Below are 21,248 nucleotides of genomic sequence, written 5' to 3' on the forward strand. Positions count from 1 at the left end.
GAGGTCGTCATATGTATACAGCAGACACCATTATGGTTGTCCGTCTATGAAAGTGCAGCTACTGACTAAGCCAGGGTATTCAGCAGTCACGCATTGATGCACATGAGGTTTTTTGGAGAGAGAAATAATAGGAGCAATTATATCAAGTTTTGGTATTAGTATAGTAAAGCTTAAAATGTTCATAACCTTGACAAAAATTCTTCTTTTCTTATCATTTCATTTAAGCATTTTTAGACTTTATTTTGATAATCCTGTCCTTCACATGTTTGGCCATGTGCTTTTGACAAAATATATGCACCAATTCCAGACTTTACAGTGTAGCTGCTGAACCCAGAGGTGAACTGTCAAGGTTTTGTGGTTAATATCCAATTTTCACGTCCCTCTTTCTCTTTGGGATAAATGAGGGAGCATACAACGAAAGGAGGGGGTGGTGGGTGTGCAGACCCCTCCTTTATTCTCCATGGTCTACAGATTTCACATGGCTGTTGCTTGTGCAGACATAGGAGGTCTGCGATTGGTCCCTCCTCTCACAGCTTCCCTTGTGAGGGACAACGTGAGCTGGAAATCCAAGCTACAAATTATATGTCTGGGTGCCCAACAAAAGCTGCACAATGTGATGCACAGGGAGGTGGAAGTACAGTGAGATATGAACACTTCATTCAATCTGTTTCCTTCCATTTAAGGAGGGGGGGTTAGAGCACTGATTCAACCATATTTTATAATTATTATAGAAATATGCTCCTTCTTTAAAAACTTAAGAGCAGGTAATGATTGATATTACCACTACACTGGGCTAGGACTGCGCTGGTATGTTACTTTCGATTACCAATGAGTTTATTTACAAAGAAACACAGAGACATCAATATCTGAGGTAGAATTTTCACAGCTGGTAATCAAAAACCGCTGAGAAAATCTTTTGTGACTGTAATAGATCACAGCTAATGAAAAGTAATCAATTAAATGCTTTGGAGATTACACATTCCGCCTCGCCCTATTAGACCTGTCATTTGATAACATGGGCAGAGTGTATAAAAAGATGAATACTTAAAGAATGCTGCTGTGAGGTGACTGTTTGCTTCCTAATTAACACACAGAACAAATGACACTCCACTCAATAAAAGGGACGGGGTTTATTACAGTAATTGCAATAATACGCTAACTGAAATAAAAGTTGTTAAATTTTTACAGAGGATAGGTAATTTGCAAATCCTTCCTATGAACATGGGCCTCATGCACACAAACTTTAGTGGATTTAAAAACAGAAACATATAGCAGAAGCTCAGAACAATCAAGTTGCACATGCACAAACTGTTTGGATGGAAGCATGAAGCCAAGCAATTATCATTTGTAGGGGATTCTTGAAATATTCTTGGAATGTTTGTCCAAGGCAGAAATAAGTAATACAAAAATGCATGTTTGTCATTTCTATTCATTCTGCATTTAATAAAAAACAAACAATTTATGATAGATAAATTATTATTTACATTATATAAAGTATTGTTTTTGCTATTTGTCCTTTGTTCCACGTGGTGAGGGCGCTCACTGCTCCGCTCTCATCTTGTGCCATTAGATATAACTGAGGTAGAACTTAGAACTGAGTGCTAGTTTGTAGTGTTAGCTTTTAATACTCCACTGTGTGTACACTAGTGTATTCACTCTGATAAGAGTTGAATTTTAATTATTAAGTGTATTGTCTCAACTCTTTCACATTGTTTAAGTGTTATTTTAACAATTAAGCATGGACCAATATAGACACTTTCATAATTTTTTTATTTAACTCTATAAGAGTTAAATCAGCTCTTCCAAATTTGCTGCATAGAACAAGTTTGTCACTGAACAAAGTTCATTTGCCTACTTTTCAGTTATCTAGTATTATCATGATTGGATGACTGATAATCTAAACCAAAGTTTGAGAGAAAATATGCAATAAATCCACTCTGACAGGGCTGTTTTTTACCCTGCCACACGAGCTTTGTCATTTTTCCCCACATCAGAATAAATCCCTTATTACTCATAAACTATAACGCATGGCTCAAACGCTGCTAGAAAGTTTATTTGAGAAAAAAAAAAATGAAAAATTTCACTCAAATGATATCATTATTGCCTTGGAGAAGAATACATTATTGTAAGGTATATATTTCAAGAGCATTCAGTTAAAGTAACAGTGTTTAACTTTTGATTCAGTGATTAATTGATTGGATGAATTAATGAATTACATGATGCTCCCTCAAATTAAGGAGGGTTAATTCAATGATTTAAGATTTTACTCTATGTTTTAGTTAAAATGGTTAATCTTTCACAGCTCAATGTTTTTATTGTATGGACATCATTAATCATTCATAGACAGTAAAACTGCTATTTCTTTTCTTTTTATTTATGTGTGTTCAGTAAACTCCGTTAAATACTTTTCATCTGTCTTTAAATCATTGCTTTTTAATGTTCCCAGGGCTTTAAAAGAATTTGGTAAAGTCTTTCTAACAATTCATCATGATCATGGAAAAATCCATCCATGATTTCAAGAGCTTCCCATATAGTCACTAAGGCATTAAAGGGGGATTTTCTTTGCATAATATATTCTGTTGGCTGCTACCTTGGCCAGGTCTCATTTGCAAATGTGAATCTTGACCTACAGTAGGAGGAACATTTCTTAAAGTGCTTATTACCTTAACCAGGTTGAGGATGATGATGGGGGAGCCAAACCGCTGCAGCATTTGGTCAAAATGCAGGGCAGCTATATTAGCATATGGATCTGCTTGGTCCACTGTAAAAAAAAAAAAAAAGCAAAAACATATAAAAAAGAAACAGACAAGAATGAAACAGAATTTACTGAATTTAAAATGTACAAATTTTAATTTAATTATTTTTCTAAATACGTAGATTAATGTTTTTATGGTGCGCCATCATGAATTTAGACATAAAATTCTCATCTCAGCAGTACTGTCATCAGAGCATTTGGTAGCCCCTAAAATCATTCAGTTATATAAAAATTACCATTTTATTATACATAACAAATATTAAATAACTATTATGGATAAAACACAGAAAAAATAATCATAACAACAAACTGCATCAAACCCTTTTAGCCATGACTACAACATTGTGAGATCATAGAAGACCTGAACCAAAACAGAAGCAATATCACAAGTGCTTAGAAAAACCTCCCACAAGAAAATAAAGTTTCCACAAATGTAAGAGGTTCCTGAGCAGAGATGGCAAAAGTACTCACTTTCTGTACTTGAGTAAAAGTACAGATACTTGTGTTAAAAAATACTCTGGTAAAAGTGGAAGTACTGATTAAACTTCTATACTCAAGTAAAAGTAACAAAGTACAGGCTTGTAAATTTACTTAAAGTATAAAAGTAAAAGTAGAAACCACTTTTTTCATGCCGTTGCCTACATTTTAAATGGATGTCTGCCAATAGGACTAGATCTCCGTTGTGTTCATTTTCAATCATCTCGTCGTCCATGCTACTATGCTAACGCCACCTCCACCAAGCTGCAGTGATTTGCCGCGAATGAATACCGCCGAATCTGTCGATTCATCTTGTAGTGGTGCGTCAAATGCAACGTAGATTCCCATCCAATTAGATTGAATTTGGTATTGATGACGTGAAAAATAATAACGGTAACTCCATTGAAATGATTCAAAACTAAAGTAACGAGCCAATTTTTTAAAACGTAAGGAGTAGAATGTACAGATATTTGTGTAAAAATGTAAGGAGTAGAAGTAAAAAGTCACCATAAAAATAAGTAGTAAAGTAAAGTAAAAATATAAGAAAAATCTACTTAAGTACAGTAACGAAGTATTTGTACTTCGTTACTTCCCATCTCTGTTCCTGAGGGAAAAATCTTTTTAAAACCGGGTCAGTTCAATAAGAAAAGTTAATTTACTGCATTATTTTGAAATTTATGCATTTATCATTTTAAGGTTAAAACTTTTAACATGACTAAAAATTGCTCTGTCAAACTTAAGCATAGACTTGGCTCATGTTGTTGCTGCATGTCTTCCTTTTTCAATCTTCTATTCACAATAAAAACTGGTAAGACTTGACCTGCCTTCATCTTCCACACATGCTGTAGAAAATAGCATGGAAGCAGTGTTGTTTCATAGACCCCAGTTCTAACCTCAGATTTATTCTGCTTAAGACACTTCTGAATTCATAAGTAACTGGCTTTTCTATATGGTACGCCTGTAAAAGCCACAAAGGGACATGAAGATAATGCTACAAATGTGAACAGAAAAATAAGACCGGTCTGCCATAGGCATCATCTCATGCAGCTGCATTGGTATCTTTGGTGAAGATGTGCAAAAGAAAACTAAAACTCATTTTTACCACAGTAGCTTAACCAGCCATGAAAAGTACTGCAGTTCACAAACAGTATGTTTAAAGATTATCTGACTTACTTGAATGGTATGTTTACCAGTACTGTTTCCCATTTGGATGTGAAGAGCATCAATAATGATGGTGAAGTATAAAGAAATAAGTAAAAAGTGATTCCAATTCTATTGTACCTCATCTATCATTTTCCCTCATTATAGTTTGGGTCCTCATCCTGAAGAGTTCATGTGATGATAATGTCAACAGAAGAGGACTGAATCATTTTGGCTATCAACTTCAAAGTCTTATAATCTGCCATCTTGTGTAGGGTGGTCTGCCTTGGCTACACGGAGGCTTTGTCATTGGTACCGGTATATATTTATATATAATGCTATTCTTGGTGCGTTTCCGTCTTATTTATGTTCACTTCTTATGAAAAAAAGAACTGGTCATTACTCTCTCTGTTCTCAGGCTGTTGTCTTGTTTTCTGTCCCACATGTCAGTACTGAGCTGGGTAAAAAGGCCTTTGCTTACTCTGCTCCCTTTAAATTGAATTTGCTGCAAAATAAGTTGAAACTTAGTAAATTGGTTCCTTTGAATACTTTTAAGCTGAGAATGAGATGTTTTGAGTTGGACTCCCTCACATGTCAATGTTTTAATTGAAATTTTATTGTAAGTGCATATTATGCTTTTATGTGTGTGTCTTTGTACGTATGTAATGATGTGATGTAATTTTGATGCCTATCTTGGCCAGGTCTCCCTTGCAAAAGAGATGTTTAATCTCAATGGGTATTACCTGGTAAAATAAAGGATAAAATAAATAAAATCTTCAATTTAGTCCCATTAGCGCTTCTCACAGATATAGAGACTTTGCAGTAGTGTTGTAGTCAGACCACACCAACCGTTACCAAGGTGACCAAGACTAGGATAAGAACTTTAGAGGCCAAGACCAAGACAAGATCGAGACTTTATATGGTCTTGGTCTCATCTTGGTCACAGCCTGTGTAGGTACCAGACCTGCTCGGGGCCCGGCTCTTTCTCATGACATCATGAAATGGCAACACCTCGTTGACACTGTCATTGCTGTCAACTGTATTGCACCCAATCAGATCTCTTCTGGAGTCTCAACATATTATTACCCATATTTGCTATAATTTTACATTTCATTGGCGATCAAAAGCAGCCGAAATTAGAAAACAATCATTCTCAGTCTTGAAGGAAAGCACTTCCTTCTAAGACAGACTGAGCTCTGACATTTAACAGGGTGACACAAAAAAGTCTCAATACTTCTGAAGACAGGGAAGGATTAATGGAACATCTTAAAACATGACTTGCATAGAGATTTAAAACAAGGAAAACAACAGTTATTCTACTTACGTAGAAAACAAACTGTTGTTGCTGACACAAAGTAGCATACCAAAATATGACTGACAAAGTAGTATACCCAAATAGCTATGGAGCACAGCGCTACCCAGCTCTCCCCCTTTTTATGCAGTTACCTGTTCACCATAAACATATTTTTTCATCTTTGTTATTAATCAGGTAAAACTTCCTCATTTATTAGACAAACTAACATTACAGATGCTCCCAACTCAGCACATGGACCCTACATTGTTATTATGTAATAACAATTAATATAGTGTGTAAAGGTGCTGACCTACATTTCTGTAAAACATATTAAGAAGCAGTAACATAAGAGTGATATTACACCTGGGTTGACCATGACCACTTTGGGATATAAATTAATATTTATTTAAAAAAAAAAAGATTAGTACTTTTCCTTTGGGTTTCTTATGGAGATCAATGAGGCAATAGAAAACATTAGGCATCTTCTAAGCACTAAAAGCCAAACAAAAAGCAGAACAACTTTTTTGAAAAAATCTAATGATCAATTGAAATAACACATAGGTAAACTGTATTTAACAATTCTTTGTATTAGAATTGGTTTAATTATATGTAATCTAGAGGTATTATGAATTAAAAAAAAAATCACAATTTTTAGTAATAAATAACATAGTTAAAAGAAGAAAAATGTCACATTTAATAAACTTTAGTGTCCCTGTATGTGGAAACCCAGAGCTAAGGATAAATATTCTGAATATCTATCAGTAGTATAAAATTTGAATCAAACTGTGCAAGGTTTAGAGTCGATTTTTAAAAAGTCAGGTAAGGACTGTGTTTTGGGATCAAAGGAGGACCAGGACATTGAGGCAAGCCAAGATTGATTTTAAGGGGCTATTCTGTTTGAAAACCCTACCAAAGGTCATGTGAGGATAGAAAAAGGCCATAGCAGAGGAAAAAATGATTATTTGTTCATGCAGGCATTGTGAAAAAGCCAATCCCTGTGTTTCTGTTGATATACACACAGTAAAATTTGTCCTTCTCCAGTTTCGTCAGTCTCGCCTGATCACCTCCCTCTGATCAAGGTTTCAGAGCTTTTATGCCTTTCATAAGGAGACCAGAGAAAGAATACAAATATGGAAACCATGAGGGGGCCACTTTCCCTAATCCTTCTAGATCCTCCTTTGTGCTTCATCAGGAAATAGGGTGTTAGTTAGAAACCAAACTGATATTTGAATGCAACATTTCAATGCTTCAAACTGGTTACTTCAGGTTATTAGATGCAAAATGTAATTCTTATTGAGGAGTCTTTGGTTCTGGGCCTCTCTGCTGCCTAATAATATTTTCAGTATTAAAAAATACAGAGCTTTTAAAGGGCTTTTTTTTGTAGGCACAATTTAATAATAAAAATGATTCCTATACAAAAGTCTATGAGATGTGAGGCAGCAGTCTTACATCTTATTGGGGGCTTTGGCATCATGGTGGAAATGTCCTGAGACCAGTAAAGTGGGACAGAACCTCGCACTTGGACGTAGGAGGAGTAGCTTCCTGCTGTAAAAGACATAACTGAGGCGTCATTGATAATCTGCTCGGTCTCTACCTCGTTAGCTACGTCGCCCTGGGGAAAGAAATAGAAAAACCTAATTAAAACATGAACATGGTTGTAAGAGGCATCCATTAATAAATTGTAGTGGGAGAAAGTTCCAACAGGGAAACATGTATGTTAATAACACAGAATAAGATTTGTTTTCCCTCATCAATTTATAATGTTTCATTTATGAGGCTGTAAACTTAAAGTCAATCATGGAGTCTCTCCAGTTTTTTGTTTTTTGTTTTTTTTCTTTCATTTCAACATCTGTAACTACATCAACTTCTAAATTGAACCTTTTCAGTAATCATGTAAACAATTTAAATATAGAAAAAAAAAAAAAACTTCTCTAATGTTAAACGTCTTTCTTAGGTCACAAATTTTCCCCTTTAATTGTAAAAAAATATATATTTTTTGGAAAGATTGAACAAGGCTTATTTTTGTCAAAAACAAAAACATATATTCAAACCTCAAAAGAAGCAACAATTTGTTAGAAAAATATATTTTTCTTTTTCTGTTTCATGAATTCACACAAAAACCCACAAAAAAAGGCAACAAAAAGCTCAAAGTTGTCTCACAATACAGATAAATAAGTATAATAATAAAAAATAAATTGTATGCTGAATGTTACATTATTCTCTTATTTACAAATTTCCATATATTTATTTTTGTGAAACTTAAATGGTACAGGGAAAAAAAAAACTGTCAAAGCCAATGTGACCCTATATGAAAAAAAGTAATTACTCAGCAACTGAATAAGATATTCAGTAAAGGATCTATCAAACACACTTAAAATCCAAATCAAACCAAACGGTAATCTGGCTTTTAAAATATAGCAAGTGGTATATGCAAATAGAAAAAAAAACACCCTAAAAATAATGTAGTTTTGAAAGAACATCACACTACTGAAAGAACCATGCTGTTCATTCACGTGTGCCCAAAAACGTGACTTGATCTGCAAATCGCCCCAATGAGATATTATTCACCAAACTTTTTTAGTAAAGTGGTCAAAACAGAAGGTTGAAAAAAGACAATTTGTGCCTTAAGTTCATTCTTCCTCCCACAAAACGCCCACACAGATACTCATGCATGCAGAAGAAGAAGCAATGGATCAAATTAACCCCCTGTGATCAAGCTGAGTCATCTCAATCATGCTGATGGCCCTCGGCTTGTTTCCACTGTCTATTGTCCCTGTTGCCGCAGTAACGGCTGTACCTCGCAGTTGGCACCTCTTTTCAAGAAGCGCGTCCCGGCGAATTTGCTGGAGCGCCTGGCAATGAGGGTGACGTGAACCGGTCGGCCATAGATCAGCAGCTCTGAAGTCCGTGAGTTAAGAAAGAGGGTAATGATAATAGGAAGAGGAAAGTGTGTTGGCTAAAGAACACACCGTCACAATAAATATATTAAAATAAATTAGTAAAACCATGAATATTCTCCTAAATGTGGTTTCATGTACAAGTATATCTTCAAAAAGTTAAACTCATATTACATAGATGTTGTTATGCAGGGGATATTTTTTTCTGTTATTGTGAACAATTCTGGCTTACATCCTGCAAACGCCTAAATTAAATTAGATAAATGAAATAATACTAGGGCTGCAACTAACGATTATTATGCTAATCGATTAATACGTTTATTATATCTTTGATTCATTGATTAATAATCGGATAGCGAAAGGTTCCTTAAAAAAACACTTTATATGAAATTAAACCAGGTAAAACAAAAACCTTTGCAGTTCTGAATAGTTTCCAGTTCTGGATAGAGCATATTGACAGATGAAAACATTTTTTTAATCTTAAATGCAAAATATTTACTTTCTTTTTTGCAACTTTGGTATAATTGCTGCTCAAGGTGGTTTGCAGAGTCTCTACAGTCCAATTGACAATTAATCAATTACTAAATTAGTTGACAATTATTTCAATAATCTATTAATCACAACTAATATAATTAGTTGTTTGAACCCTGAATAGTACCTACAAGAGGTATATTTAATATAGGAGCCTTGTGTAATACCCATAGATCATTACAATCTACAAGACCACAGCCACATAAAACATGTTTAAAATGTGTTTGCTGTTCACAGTGTGCTATATCCTTCTATATCAATGGAAAGTTAAGTCAAACACAAGAAAATTTAGTATTTCCAATGAGGATTCCAGCACTTATTTCAACAGTTTGATGGATTTGTTCTTGGTGTGGCTAGAGTCTTGCTACTCATTACCCAGAAATGACACCAAAAGAAAGACAGCTACTAAATGGCGCAAGAACTGCAAAAACCATTGAAATATTTTTTGGAGAAACATCACTGACTAGTTTTCTGACGCTCTGTGTACATTTTTCACTGCCATTTGGGAAGACATTTTAATTTCTGGCATTGGTTTACTGTGTTTACTGTCTACACATTACCCACCTTGCCTGAAAATTGAGATACATTTGGAATTGACTGGCCAACAATCTGTCCTGACTTACCCCATCATAGATAATGCGTTAAATAGAATCAGCCAACAATGCAAAATGTCACTATTAAAACACCTTAGAAGAGCCAAAAATGTATAACTTTCATGTCACAACACACTTATTCATTTAAAAGGAGCCCCAAAGCCCTTTTTATATGTATATTTTTTCATTAACTGTACTCCATAAACATATTTTTAACAAAACAAAAGCATAACTTAAACCAATCTGTGTGTAAGGAATGTATGTGATAATTTCAGAATTACATTTAAAATATATAACAGAAACAACACTGTCATAAAGACACTGATTTTAATAATGTTTCTGCACTGTATGTCTTGTAGTTATAGAAATAAAATATATTAATCTGAAAAGGAGCTACTTAGGGTTTAGAAGTGGTTTACTAATAATGTACCAAGAGAGGAGGGATGTGAAAGACTGTATGCGCTCCATCAAGAGGGTGTTGTCTGTTACCTTACTTTACCAGTACATACATTTCATTCAACCTTTAGATATATGCTCCATTGATATCCTCTATAGTGCACCATCTGGCTCTCTCATGGTCATGCTAGGTATCCAGCAAAGGCCAGGCAGTTTCCGGGAATCATCTAAACTCGCCCACACACTGTCAGTGTGACAGGACAAACTCACGTGTGAAAAAGATACACACACACAAACACACAAAAAAACAGATCAGCAATGAGTAAAGGACAAATTAACTAATTGTACTTATATATATATACAGTATATTAGCAAAAGCTAACATTTCACTCATCTTGATATGATTGTGAATGACTTCAAATTTTAATCTGAGCCTGAAGCAAACTTTTACCTGAATCAATCAGTGTCTGAGCTTTGTAGCAGTAACTCATGAATAATTATAACACAAGCTGTTCACAAGTCCAGAGGAAAATTATTCATGTGGAACCAATACAGTGACTGGCATTTGGAGTTTTTATACAAAAGATCCAGAAAGACTCGATATAAATGTAATAAACCTTAGGCTTATTGAAACACACTTTAACCTAATCGAAAAGGCACAACAAAATAAGAACAATTAACTTGCTCCTAGCAGGCAACAAAACAGAGAGATTATGTAATCTCCTGTGTCTATACACCTGAAAACTGGTGCTGGAGGGCACTACATTTTATTCATTTTGATTTGTTTCTCGTTTTGTTAGCAGATCTGGTTGATTTTGCTTTGCCTCCCTTGCTGCTGTTCAGTGCGATCCACGTGTTATGATGAAGGCAACTCAACAAAGAGAGAAATGGTAACAAAAGATGAATAAAGCTGTGTTGGTTGGGTATGTGGGCTCACTTAAAGCAGGAGTCATCACATATATTCTCCAATCCAATCCTCAGACTTTTTTTATTTTTTTTTTTTATCAGTCATACACTTTTAAGTTTATTTCAATAGTAGTAGAAACAGCACAATATATTTATAGGTAAAGGAAGAAACAACTTTTTCAAATAGAACTAAATCAAAGCTTTAAAAGGATACTGGACTGACCACAGAAGCCATGGATTATGTACATAAGCCAGTCAGGATGCACAATGTCCTTGACCCTCTCAAGGAGCTTTCCGTTCCAAACATACTTGTAATACGGCTCATTCTGGAGGCCGTAAACCACTGAGGAGGAAAATCAGACAGCAAATAAAACCAGCAGGTCATTTTACTAACCTGGATGTAACCCGGAGTCCAAATTATCAGCTGGATAATTTTATTTTATTTTAAATAAAATAAAAAATCATTAACCATGCATTGTATAAAAAAAAAATGATGAAAAAGTATTAAATATTTGTATGTTGCAATATATTGGTATATTGTTTTTAAGAACTTTTCTGCTGATGTACCAGAATAATCAACAACACACTAAGCTTAAAAATGCAACAAATCAAAACAACATTGTAAAATGACAGAATTAAAAGCTTTAACTGAAGAAAAACAAAAATTACTTCAATATGGTAACTAAATCTGTCCAAATGTTTTCTGGTTTTCTAAAACAGAATCATTCACAAACAGGTTCACATGAAAATATTCCACATATCCGAAAGCTGTGCCCTCCAAAAGTAGCCTAAGATGTACTGATTAGGCTGAAAATTAACAACTCTGTATCTTTTAAATATTTGGCCTTCCTTAAAAGAAAATATAAAGAAATATATGTACATGATAATAAAACTTAATAATACTTCCACAATTTAAACAAATTACCAGAATATCTACATTTATTCATTAAAGCATCTGTCCGTACATTTTTTCTGATTTGAATTAAAGTCAAAAACATGCCACAGAGTAACCCTACATGTTACTGGTTAATGCATTTACAGGCTGAATGTGGAGAGAATCATTTTTATGCATTTAACATGCATTTTCCTGGGAAATAAAGGTAAATCTAAACTCACACGTGTTTTTGATAATGTGCCAGAAATGTACAGAGGTGTTCTGGTTGCTTAAAAAATAATTAGTTCAATCATTCTTAAAAATGGAGCCCAAACTCCGAGTTAACATTTCTTTTATTAAAACGTGTTATTTTTTCCAACAGTATTTTCATGTAAACTGAAAAATATATTTTTTTAACCAAATTATTTTGAGATTGTGCATGTTTGCTTTTTGTATTGTAGCTGAAGTATGCTTTGTTTCTTTAGCCTTTTTAAAGTACAAACCCTCCCTTCTTTCCAGCCTCTCTTGTATCCAATTATTCTTTAAGCAGTCTAGGTTAGTTCATTCTAGTTTCCTTACCTTGTATGTAGCATGACCTTCACTAAAGACATAAAAATGGCTGCCCAAGCATACTTAGGGCAAGGCATTAAGCAAGAGGGACAGGGATTCACCTCTGCTCACCTTGTGTAGGCAGACCTTCATCCTCAAAGATGTCAAAGCTGTCCTGCTTGCCCTGTGCATGCACCTCCTCCGTGGAGGAGGGAGCTGCTGCCGACCACAGTTCATAAGGTCTCTGCAGCAATGTCAGGTTGTACTGCAAAGAGTGGCTCAGGTCGTAGCTGTAGCTGCAGGGTACAAAGGCAATGTCATGTGAAGCAAGAACAGGCTGTACTGCTCTCTGTAATTCACCCTTACCCATTTGTACGGCTAAAGAAACGGAGATTTCAACAAAAAGAAATATCAAGCACAGTTCACACCAGGTAGGACGGAGTTGTCAGCTCAATGAAATCAAGTAAAATTGAGACCTTTGGCAAAATTACAAAACAAGCATCTAAATAGAAGAGACTGTCTAAAATCATTGCTTTGAATTTTGTTAAAACATAATAAAATAAATTTCAGCTACTTTTTTTATTGCTACATTTTCAACAAAAAGCAGCTTGGGCAAAAATGAAGGAACTTTCATAATTACTCAATTCATTCAGAAATATTCTTTCATTTCATGTAAATTAAAACTACAATTAAAATGTTAAAATCAAGATTAAAAAAGTAAAAATGTATCGCCATCAGGTCTCATAAACTTAAGAAAAAGTTTAAAGCAAAGAATTCTGACAGATTTTGTCTCACCTGAAGTAGAAGTTGCTGGAAAGGTCCACATTCTGAAAGATCCTCACGTATCTTTAATATGAAAAAAGAGTCACTCATTAGTTCAGCTTTTATGTATATTATATATATATATAAAATTAGCTGCAGTACTTATTTATAAATTTGGAAGGCAAGTTAAAATCTAGAACCTTTCTGCAGGTCTGTGTAATTATGAAGTGTATTAGAAGCTTGTGTCTCTCAGATGTTTGGGATGCTGAGGTGAGTGAATCTGTTAACTGTTATTCTGAACTATGTTGTTTTTCAGAATAGAAAATATGTCATCAGGTGGGTCATAACCACAGTAGCTTATACAAATTCTTAAAAGTGGATACAATATACACAAAGTGCAAAAAAATGGTGACAAACCTTCATTTAGTTGTTGGTTAAATCAAGACTGGAGGATTATTTATTAAAACCTAGGCATGTGTTTAGCCCATTGAAACGCAAGTTAGGCATACAATAGTTTAACGGGGATATATAGTAATTTTAAACCGGTGATTATTTTAATATTGCTACAGGAAATAGGCAATAATTATACAGTATTAATTATCACTGACCGAAAACAATTCTATTAACAATCATTTACCATGTTAAGAATAACCTCTTGGTAATTGTTGGCAAATCGCCCAAACATTTTCCATTATTTAACTGTTTTAACTGGCTGATTTCTACGGAGCCCCTCTGATGACATGGTCAAAAAAAAATTTTAATTGTGGCCACGAAGTAGTATTTCGTGCGCACGAAATACTACTTTGTGGCCAAGCAATAAGTTTAACGTGCGCACGAAATACTTATTAATAATATTAATATTATTCCTGGACAACTGGGTAAAGCAAATCGAGCGAGCCTTCACTAAGGTCAAAGGCGCGCTCGATTTGCTTACCCAGTTGTCCAGGAATGATATTAATATTATTAAGTAGTATTTCGTGCGCACAAAATACTTATTGCGTGGCTACGAAGTAGTATTTCGTGCGCACAAAATACTTATTGCGTGGCTACGAAGTAGTATTTCGTGCACACAAAACACTTATTGCGTGGCTACGAAGTAGTATTTCGTGCGCACAAAATACTACTTCGTGGCCACAATAAAAAAATTTTTTTGAACATGTCATCAGAGGGGCTCCGTAGATTTCATCTAAATATCAATACATATAAATGTATACTGGAAGATATGGCTGACTTATAATTATCACGCAACGTTTAGATGCTCTATTTAACATAAATGAAAATGTAAAGTTCTATCTTTAATTGTGCTTGTTGGGGTCTGTGGTTGGCAGTTCCTTAAAATAATGAAAAAATTTAATTAACTAGTCACAAGTCAGATTAACTTTTTATGATATAAAATGTCAAAGAACTTAGGAAAACGTACCCATTTTTAAAACTTAAAATACAACAAGAGGTTCGATTATGGAATATAAGGTGTTTTTTATTGATTAATGGATGAAATAATTAATTAAAAGAACTACATACCTGATAACAATGAATATCAATCTGCACTATTTTAGTGTTTCTGATTTATCAAGTGAGTTGCAATATAATGATGTAGATGTGATGATGTTTTTTCTTTATAATAGATCAATAAATTATGTTTCAACTTTGCACAATTACAGCCTTCAATTGACTATAAAATAGATATGAAGCTGCAAAATAATACTTTTTAAGCGGTTTAACAAAAATACAATTTACTTCACAATAGAATTAAACAAAAGATACAACTTTTCATGAAAAAAACCCTAGCAGGGCTGTAGGAGCACTGAGAAAGTAAAACCTGTGTGTCGGCAGTAGCTGTCACTCAGTGTTAAATGAAGTGAGGAGCTTATTTAAATCACATCTTCTAACAGACGTTTATAAAGTTTTTGTTCCTGCAAACAATGAGCAAATCCCAGAAACATTTAGCCTTCGTTGAGTGCCTTTCTGTAGGAACGCTGTCATTGATTCCGTAGCTTTGCACTATCAACTCTCCTCTGTGTTCAAAACATTCTAAAGTTGCACGTGGCTGATGCATGCACTTACACTAGGAAACCGTAGTCCTAATTTTTTCACAATAGTTAACGAATAACAAATCTGTTTAAAGCGTAGTAAAGACCAACACGTTAATGACTTTTACAAAGTAATTAGTTAGTGCTTGTTTCTGCAAGATTAAAATAGTTACTGTAATATTGTTCCTTAATAACGCCCTAGTCCCAAACCTGGTGGTTATAGATGTATCAGCAAAAAGATTATAATAAATTCTGAAAAAGCTTATGCTGTCACTTTCTTCATTATCAAAATTAATTCAACAAAACAGAAGGTGCAAAACTGAAGCCAATATCAACTTTTCTTAATTTCCATAGAGTATTTTTCGCAAGTCAACCAAGTCTAAATTGTTCTCCAAGTATTTCACCTTTTCTCTTATTAGCTGAGGGCCCTAGAAATAGCAATCTTTCTGCTTCCAATTTGCCAATTGAACACAAGTGTTTCTCCTACTTAAAAAACAACACAACTAAATGCCACGCATCGACAAAACAGCTTCATTCAGTGGTAACAGGATGATGTGGACAAATACGCATATTCATAGATCTGCAAGCACTCAGTGGAAGGTGTTGTATTACATCCAAACTATTTTTAAACCACAAAAGGACTTGTTTTCCTTGCACGAAATGGATAATGATAGTACTAATCCGACCCCGAGACTATTAATTAAGAGTGAAACCGGATTTTAATGTTACTTATGACACCATCTGTTGGTGTGAATGAACTGAAATGCAGACAGAATGTGAAGGAAAAAGAAATGGACAGCATTCAATGTCAGGAAATACCACAAGCAGCCTAATTGGTCAAATGTTATCTATAATTTTGCAAAGCATCTCAATGAATTTGGGATAATTGAATTAAATCACCATTCAGGAGGAAACACAAATTTAGAAGTGAATCATAGTTTACCTTTGTAGAAAGGTACGCTTGGCTTAACCTGAGGGTTAAGCTCCCAATTTAAAACCCCTTGTTGCATTTCTAAGAAATATCTCTGTATAAAACTAATTGGAAAAAAAAACAAAAAACAAGACATCCACACCTCACCTTCACACATATACACACAAACAACTCACGATGACAAATGGACCACCAGTCCATTTCATAGATTGCTCTGGCACAAGCAGTATTTTATGTTAATGCTAGAGGCTTTATTTAATGTACATACAGTTTTTTCCAGGGATGTGCTACACACTCAGCAAAAATATAAATGTAACACTTTTGGTTTTGCTCCCATAAGCAATCCAGAGCATCTGCATATAGGACAAAGTCATATATGCAGATATATCCAGCAGCTTTACAGAGCCATTGAATAGAAGTGGAGCAACATTCCATAAGCCATAACCGACTACCCTCAATACACGACCAAAAGCTCTGTTTGACATTCCTGAGGTCCGCATGCCAATTGAAAGCTCCCTCAAATCTTGCGACACCTGCGGCATTGTGCTGTGTGATAAAACTGCACCTTTCAGAGTGGCCTTTTATTGTGGGCAGTCTAATGCTACGTTCCCACTGCAGCCTGAAGTGACCCAAATCCAATTTTTTTGCCCATATGCGACCTGGATCTGATCTTTTCATGACAGTCTGAGCAACACAGATCCAATTTTTTCCAATCTGACCCAGGCCGCTTGGCTATGTTGTCCTGAATCCGATATGAACCTGATCTTTTCAAATGCGACCTGTGTGTGAACAGCCAGGTCGGATTCATCCGACCTGAACGCCATTAATACCCGACAAAGGACACTATTCTGCGTCTTGCTACGCAGAAGCGGCAAGAAAAACAACCATGGCAGATGATGATGCAGGGAGCAGTATTTATGTTTAACCATATTGAAAAGATTGAGTTTTTATGGTTGGAAAAGACCGCTAGATGAGAGCCGGCACTAACATCCATGTTTACTTCCGTAAACACAGAGCATGCTGGCCTGTGAAGTCATTGTGTCCTCTACTGCGCATGCGGGACACTTGTGTTGTATGACTGCAGTTCACACAGTAAATCACATAGAAGTCGCATATATTTGGAAATACGAACGGGAACGCAAAAAAATCGGTTTTCACAAAAAAAATCAGAATTGAGCATCAAGGCCTGCAGTGTGAAAGTAGCCTAAGGCACACCTGGTGTCTAATCAGCGTCTTGATATGGCACACCTGTGAGGTGGGATGGATTATCTCAGCAAATAAGGAGAAGTGCTCACTATCACAGATTTAGACTGTTTTGTCAACAATGTTTGAGGGAAATGGTTATATTGTGTTGTGGAAAATGTTTTAGATCTTTGAGTTAATTTTATTAAAAAAAATGGGAGCAAAACCAAAAGTGTTGCATGTATACTTTTGTTGAGTGTGTCTTCTATAAGGGTGTTTATTTTTTCTTCTGAGTGTGTTCTATACATTTGAAGAGGGTGATCTAAGGATGCTAATCTTACATTTCTGTCTTAGTATGATGTGTGAATTCTGAGCTGGATGATGATAAAAATTCTTGATTAGAACGCTCCTTTACTAAAAGAAGTTTTTTTTTTTTTTGCATTCTATAACATGACAAAAAGTAAAAAGTGGGAAGGTGATTTTCTGAGACAACACCTTGCTTCATCAGGATGTGAGACTCTGACTGAGTCATTGGGGATGTAGATCATGGTGGTGTCCTCAATTTTGTAAATGGAGTGGCCGCCGATGTCAGCCATCTTTCTGCGCTTGGTGATCAAGACAATGTAATACCCCTCCAGGAAACGCACAAACCCTACAAAAAAAAAAAAACAACAACACAGAATTGCAGAACCCTTTTAACAAACTTTTTTTAACAAACCAACAATTTATTCACAGATCAGCCACAAACATCAGAGCAGATAATTAAAATCGATTGCAACTAACAAAGTGAAGCATAACTGTTTAATTATGAGTGGTTTGGTGTACATTTGCATATAGCCCAATTGTGAACCACTTTTTTTCTGCATCGACACAACTTATTTTGTATTTAAAAAAATGTTTTTTTTTTACATATTTTTGCAAATAAACATGTAAATATGTTCTTAAATACCATTATGAAGCTTTACAGATGCCATAATAACCTAATCACAGCATCATTTCGACAACTGACAGCATAATGGACCACCATGCTAAAGTGCAATGGTGAGAATAAAGATAGTGTTTTACTTTTAGGCCAAATAGATATTTAGGTCGCTCCTGACCGATGCAAGTTCATAAAAATGTTTTCTGTTTTGACCTTCAAGGCCTGTGGCAAAAAGGAATTATGAGGATCCACAAAGCAGCAGATCTCTGCAACTCCTCCAAAGTTATCATGAGCTTCCTTCCAGCTTTCTAAACTAACACTCAGTTTGGAGGTGTTTGAATAATGAGATATTGTTTTAGAATATAAACCCTACTTTAAACTAAGCCACAACCTCATCTCTGGCCTATCAGAAACACTAGATGTTTGAAAAACATCTGTACTTTTACAAATTAGGCACCTTCTAAAGACTATTTGATCAGCTATCAGAGTAAAGGGTTTGAATACCCATGTATATCAAAAATTACTGATCATGTGTAAAAAATAAAAAAAATGCACGTCTTCTTTAACTAGTACATTTATACCCTTCTTTATATTTGTTTATCCCTTGTATTCAATCAAAGCTTGCAGTAGTATTGATAAATAAATTTGTAAGGTACCGTATAATGCTAAATCTGTTTGAAGGTAATCTAAAGATCAGTGCACTCTGTACATGATAATTAAAAGTTCATCATTTCCATTCAAAATCTCTGAAGGTTTTTAGTAGGGATTATAGTGAGTTTCTTACTCACTTCTTTAGTTTATATATGACCTATTGCTGCATTCATGCTTTTATAACTCGAATCTGTCCAAGGCAAGATCCTGCAACCAGGTTAATTATTTGCTTTTAACTATGGCTCACCTATTTTCTCATTCATAACAGTTCAAGCATAAGATGTTTTTATGTTATTTTTAGAAGGGACATAAAAACCCAAACAATAAAAATAAAGGGATTAGTCACCTGTTGAAGGTTAATAATATAATTATATACAGGTCTTCTGTAAGACATTCAAGACTTGTTTTTTTTTTTTTTTTTTTATGGTATTCTAATATTAACCAAGAAAAAAAATAATTAGCTTAATGCAAGTCATTTTGTTAATATGAGCTGATAATCTCCAATGTTTCTGAATAGGTTATTATTTAATGCAGAACTCGATTTCTTTTAAAGTGCTGTGTTTTGTTACCAGGAGACTGGGTCAGAATGACAAAACAAGCGTATGACATTGAATAAAAATATACTTGGAATGATGATGTCTAACAAATACTGTAATAAGAGTCAAAGACCCTTAGGAAACACTGTCACCCACATGGGTGCATCACTAATATCATTACGGGACTAAATAATGCTTCATGCACGGAAATGGAAAATAAGAACATAGACTGTCTAACCAGAGGTAAAAAAAACAGAACACGTTGATATCAATGTGACCATTAGATCTGATGTTCTAAAATTATGGTGGAGTGAAACATAACAAAGAGCTTTATTAGTAGCAGTATAATCTTTTAAAAATGGGGGAAAAATCTTAACAGCATCCAAGCAATTTCAGTCTAATTTCATTTAAGATGAGCTTAAAATAAATTATATTCTCGTTTAAAAAGAAAATACTGCATACTGAGACAAAACACATCTTATGGCAAACGCAGTGCCTAAGTGCAACCATTAAAACATGAAATTTAAGGCAATCATGAAACTACATTTGGCCAGCAACTAATGATTATTTTGCAAATTCAATTAATGTTGGGATTATTTTTGTATTAATCAATTAATAATCAGACAGCCAAAAAGTTCTTAAAAGAAGATTTTTTTTTACACAATTAAAAAAACGTTAAACTAAAACATTTCCACTTGAGAAGTTCTGGAAAGAGTATTCCGACAGACGAAAATGCTTATTTTTTCATCTTAAATGCAAAATGTATATATATTTTTTACAATCTTGGAATAATTACTGCTCTAATGGGGTTGCTCTGTCATCTGAAGGCATGTTTTAGAGTCTTTACACTCCGTTTAATGATTAATCAATTATCAATCAATGATTATTTCAATAATCGAGTAATCAAGATGAATCCGATTAATTGTTTCAGCCCTAAGTTACAAATTAAAAAGATAATGGATAATATAATTAACTAGAACATTTCTAAAGAAATTTTGACGGGGGCCATCTCTCTCTCTCTCTCTCTCCCTCCCTCCCCCCCTAAATTGATTAAGGCTAAATCGACAGTTAAAGAGGTCCGAGTGTGGTCTGAGGGCGCCATGGAGACACAAGACTGAAGCCTGGTTGCTTCCAGGCTGCAGCAACATATGACAACTTATTGAATATTGATGAGTATGCCATGACTGTCAGCCTACATTTACAAATGCATTGAGGACGTCAGCATCAAACAAAACATCACCACCCGGGCCAACCAACCACCCTGGATAAATGGTGAGGTTAGGAAATTGCTAAAAGCACGGAACTCAGCTTGCAAGTCTGGTGATAAAGAGGCACTGAGAACAGCGTGTGCCAACTTAAACAGTGTCATCAGATCAGCAAAGCAGAACCACAGCCAGAAGATCCAGGATCTTTACCACGATGACAGCAACACCAGGTGGATGTGGAAAGGCATTGATCATGCACTATAATACCCCCCACCCCGGGTTAGACGCAGCACTGACACTGACTTCCTAAATGAACAGAACAACTTCTTCAAACAAGGTTTGAGGCACTAAACAGCACACCAGCAGTGAAAGCAGGCAGAGGAGAGAGGAGGCACTAAACCTGGACATAGCTGAAGTGAGGTAACTCTGAGGAGATTCAACACAAGGAAGGCCCCAGGCCCCGATAACATACCAAGGCAGGTGTTCAAGGAGTTTACAGATAAGCTGGCTGGTGTCCTCACAGACATCTTTAACACTTCGCTGGACCAATCCATAGTGCCAGCATGCTTCAAGTCTGCCACCATTATTCCAGTCCCAAAGAAGCCTCAATTCACCTC

The 21,248-nt window shown here is 35.1% G+C and overlaps 1 protein-coding gene across 1 annotated transcript in view; it reads right to left on the reverse strand.

The window, feature by feature from the left end:
• Positions 1-21,248, reverse strand: part of fig4 (FIG4 phosphoinositide 5-phosphatase) — a 71,067-nt gene that overhangs the window by 36,176 nt on the left and 13,643 nt on the right. Inside the window, exons 5-11 of the mRNA XM_015376749.1 lie at positions 17,813-17,969; positions 13,208-13,258; positions 12,545-12,708; positions 11,204-11,332; positions 8,464-8,564; positions 7,116-7,278; positions 2,664-2,761 (exon numbers count right to left, since the gene is read on the reverse strand). Coding sequence (XP_015232235.1) covers positions 2,664-2,761; positions 7,116-7,278; positions 8,464-8,564; positions 11,204-11,332; positions 12,545-12,708; positions 13,208-13,258; positions 17,813-17,969 — 863 coding nt within the window. The remainder of the gene's footprint in view (positions 1-2,663; positions 2,762-7,115; positions 7,279-8,463; positions 8,565-11,203; positions 11,333-12,544; positions 12,709-13,207; positions 13,259-17,812; positions 17,970-21,248) is intronic.

This window comes from Cyprinodon variegatus, unplaced genomic scaffold, assembly GCF_000732505.1.
Source record: "Cyprinodon variegatus isolate N-32 unplaced genomic scaffold, C_variegatus-1.0 Scaffold141, whole genome shotgun sequence".
NCBI classification, from domain to species: domain Eukaryota; kingdom Metazoa; phylum Chordata; class Actinopteri; order Cyprinodontiformes; family Cyprinodontidae; genus Cyprinodon; species Cyprinodon variegatus.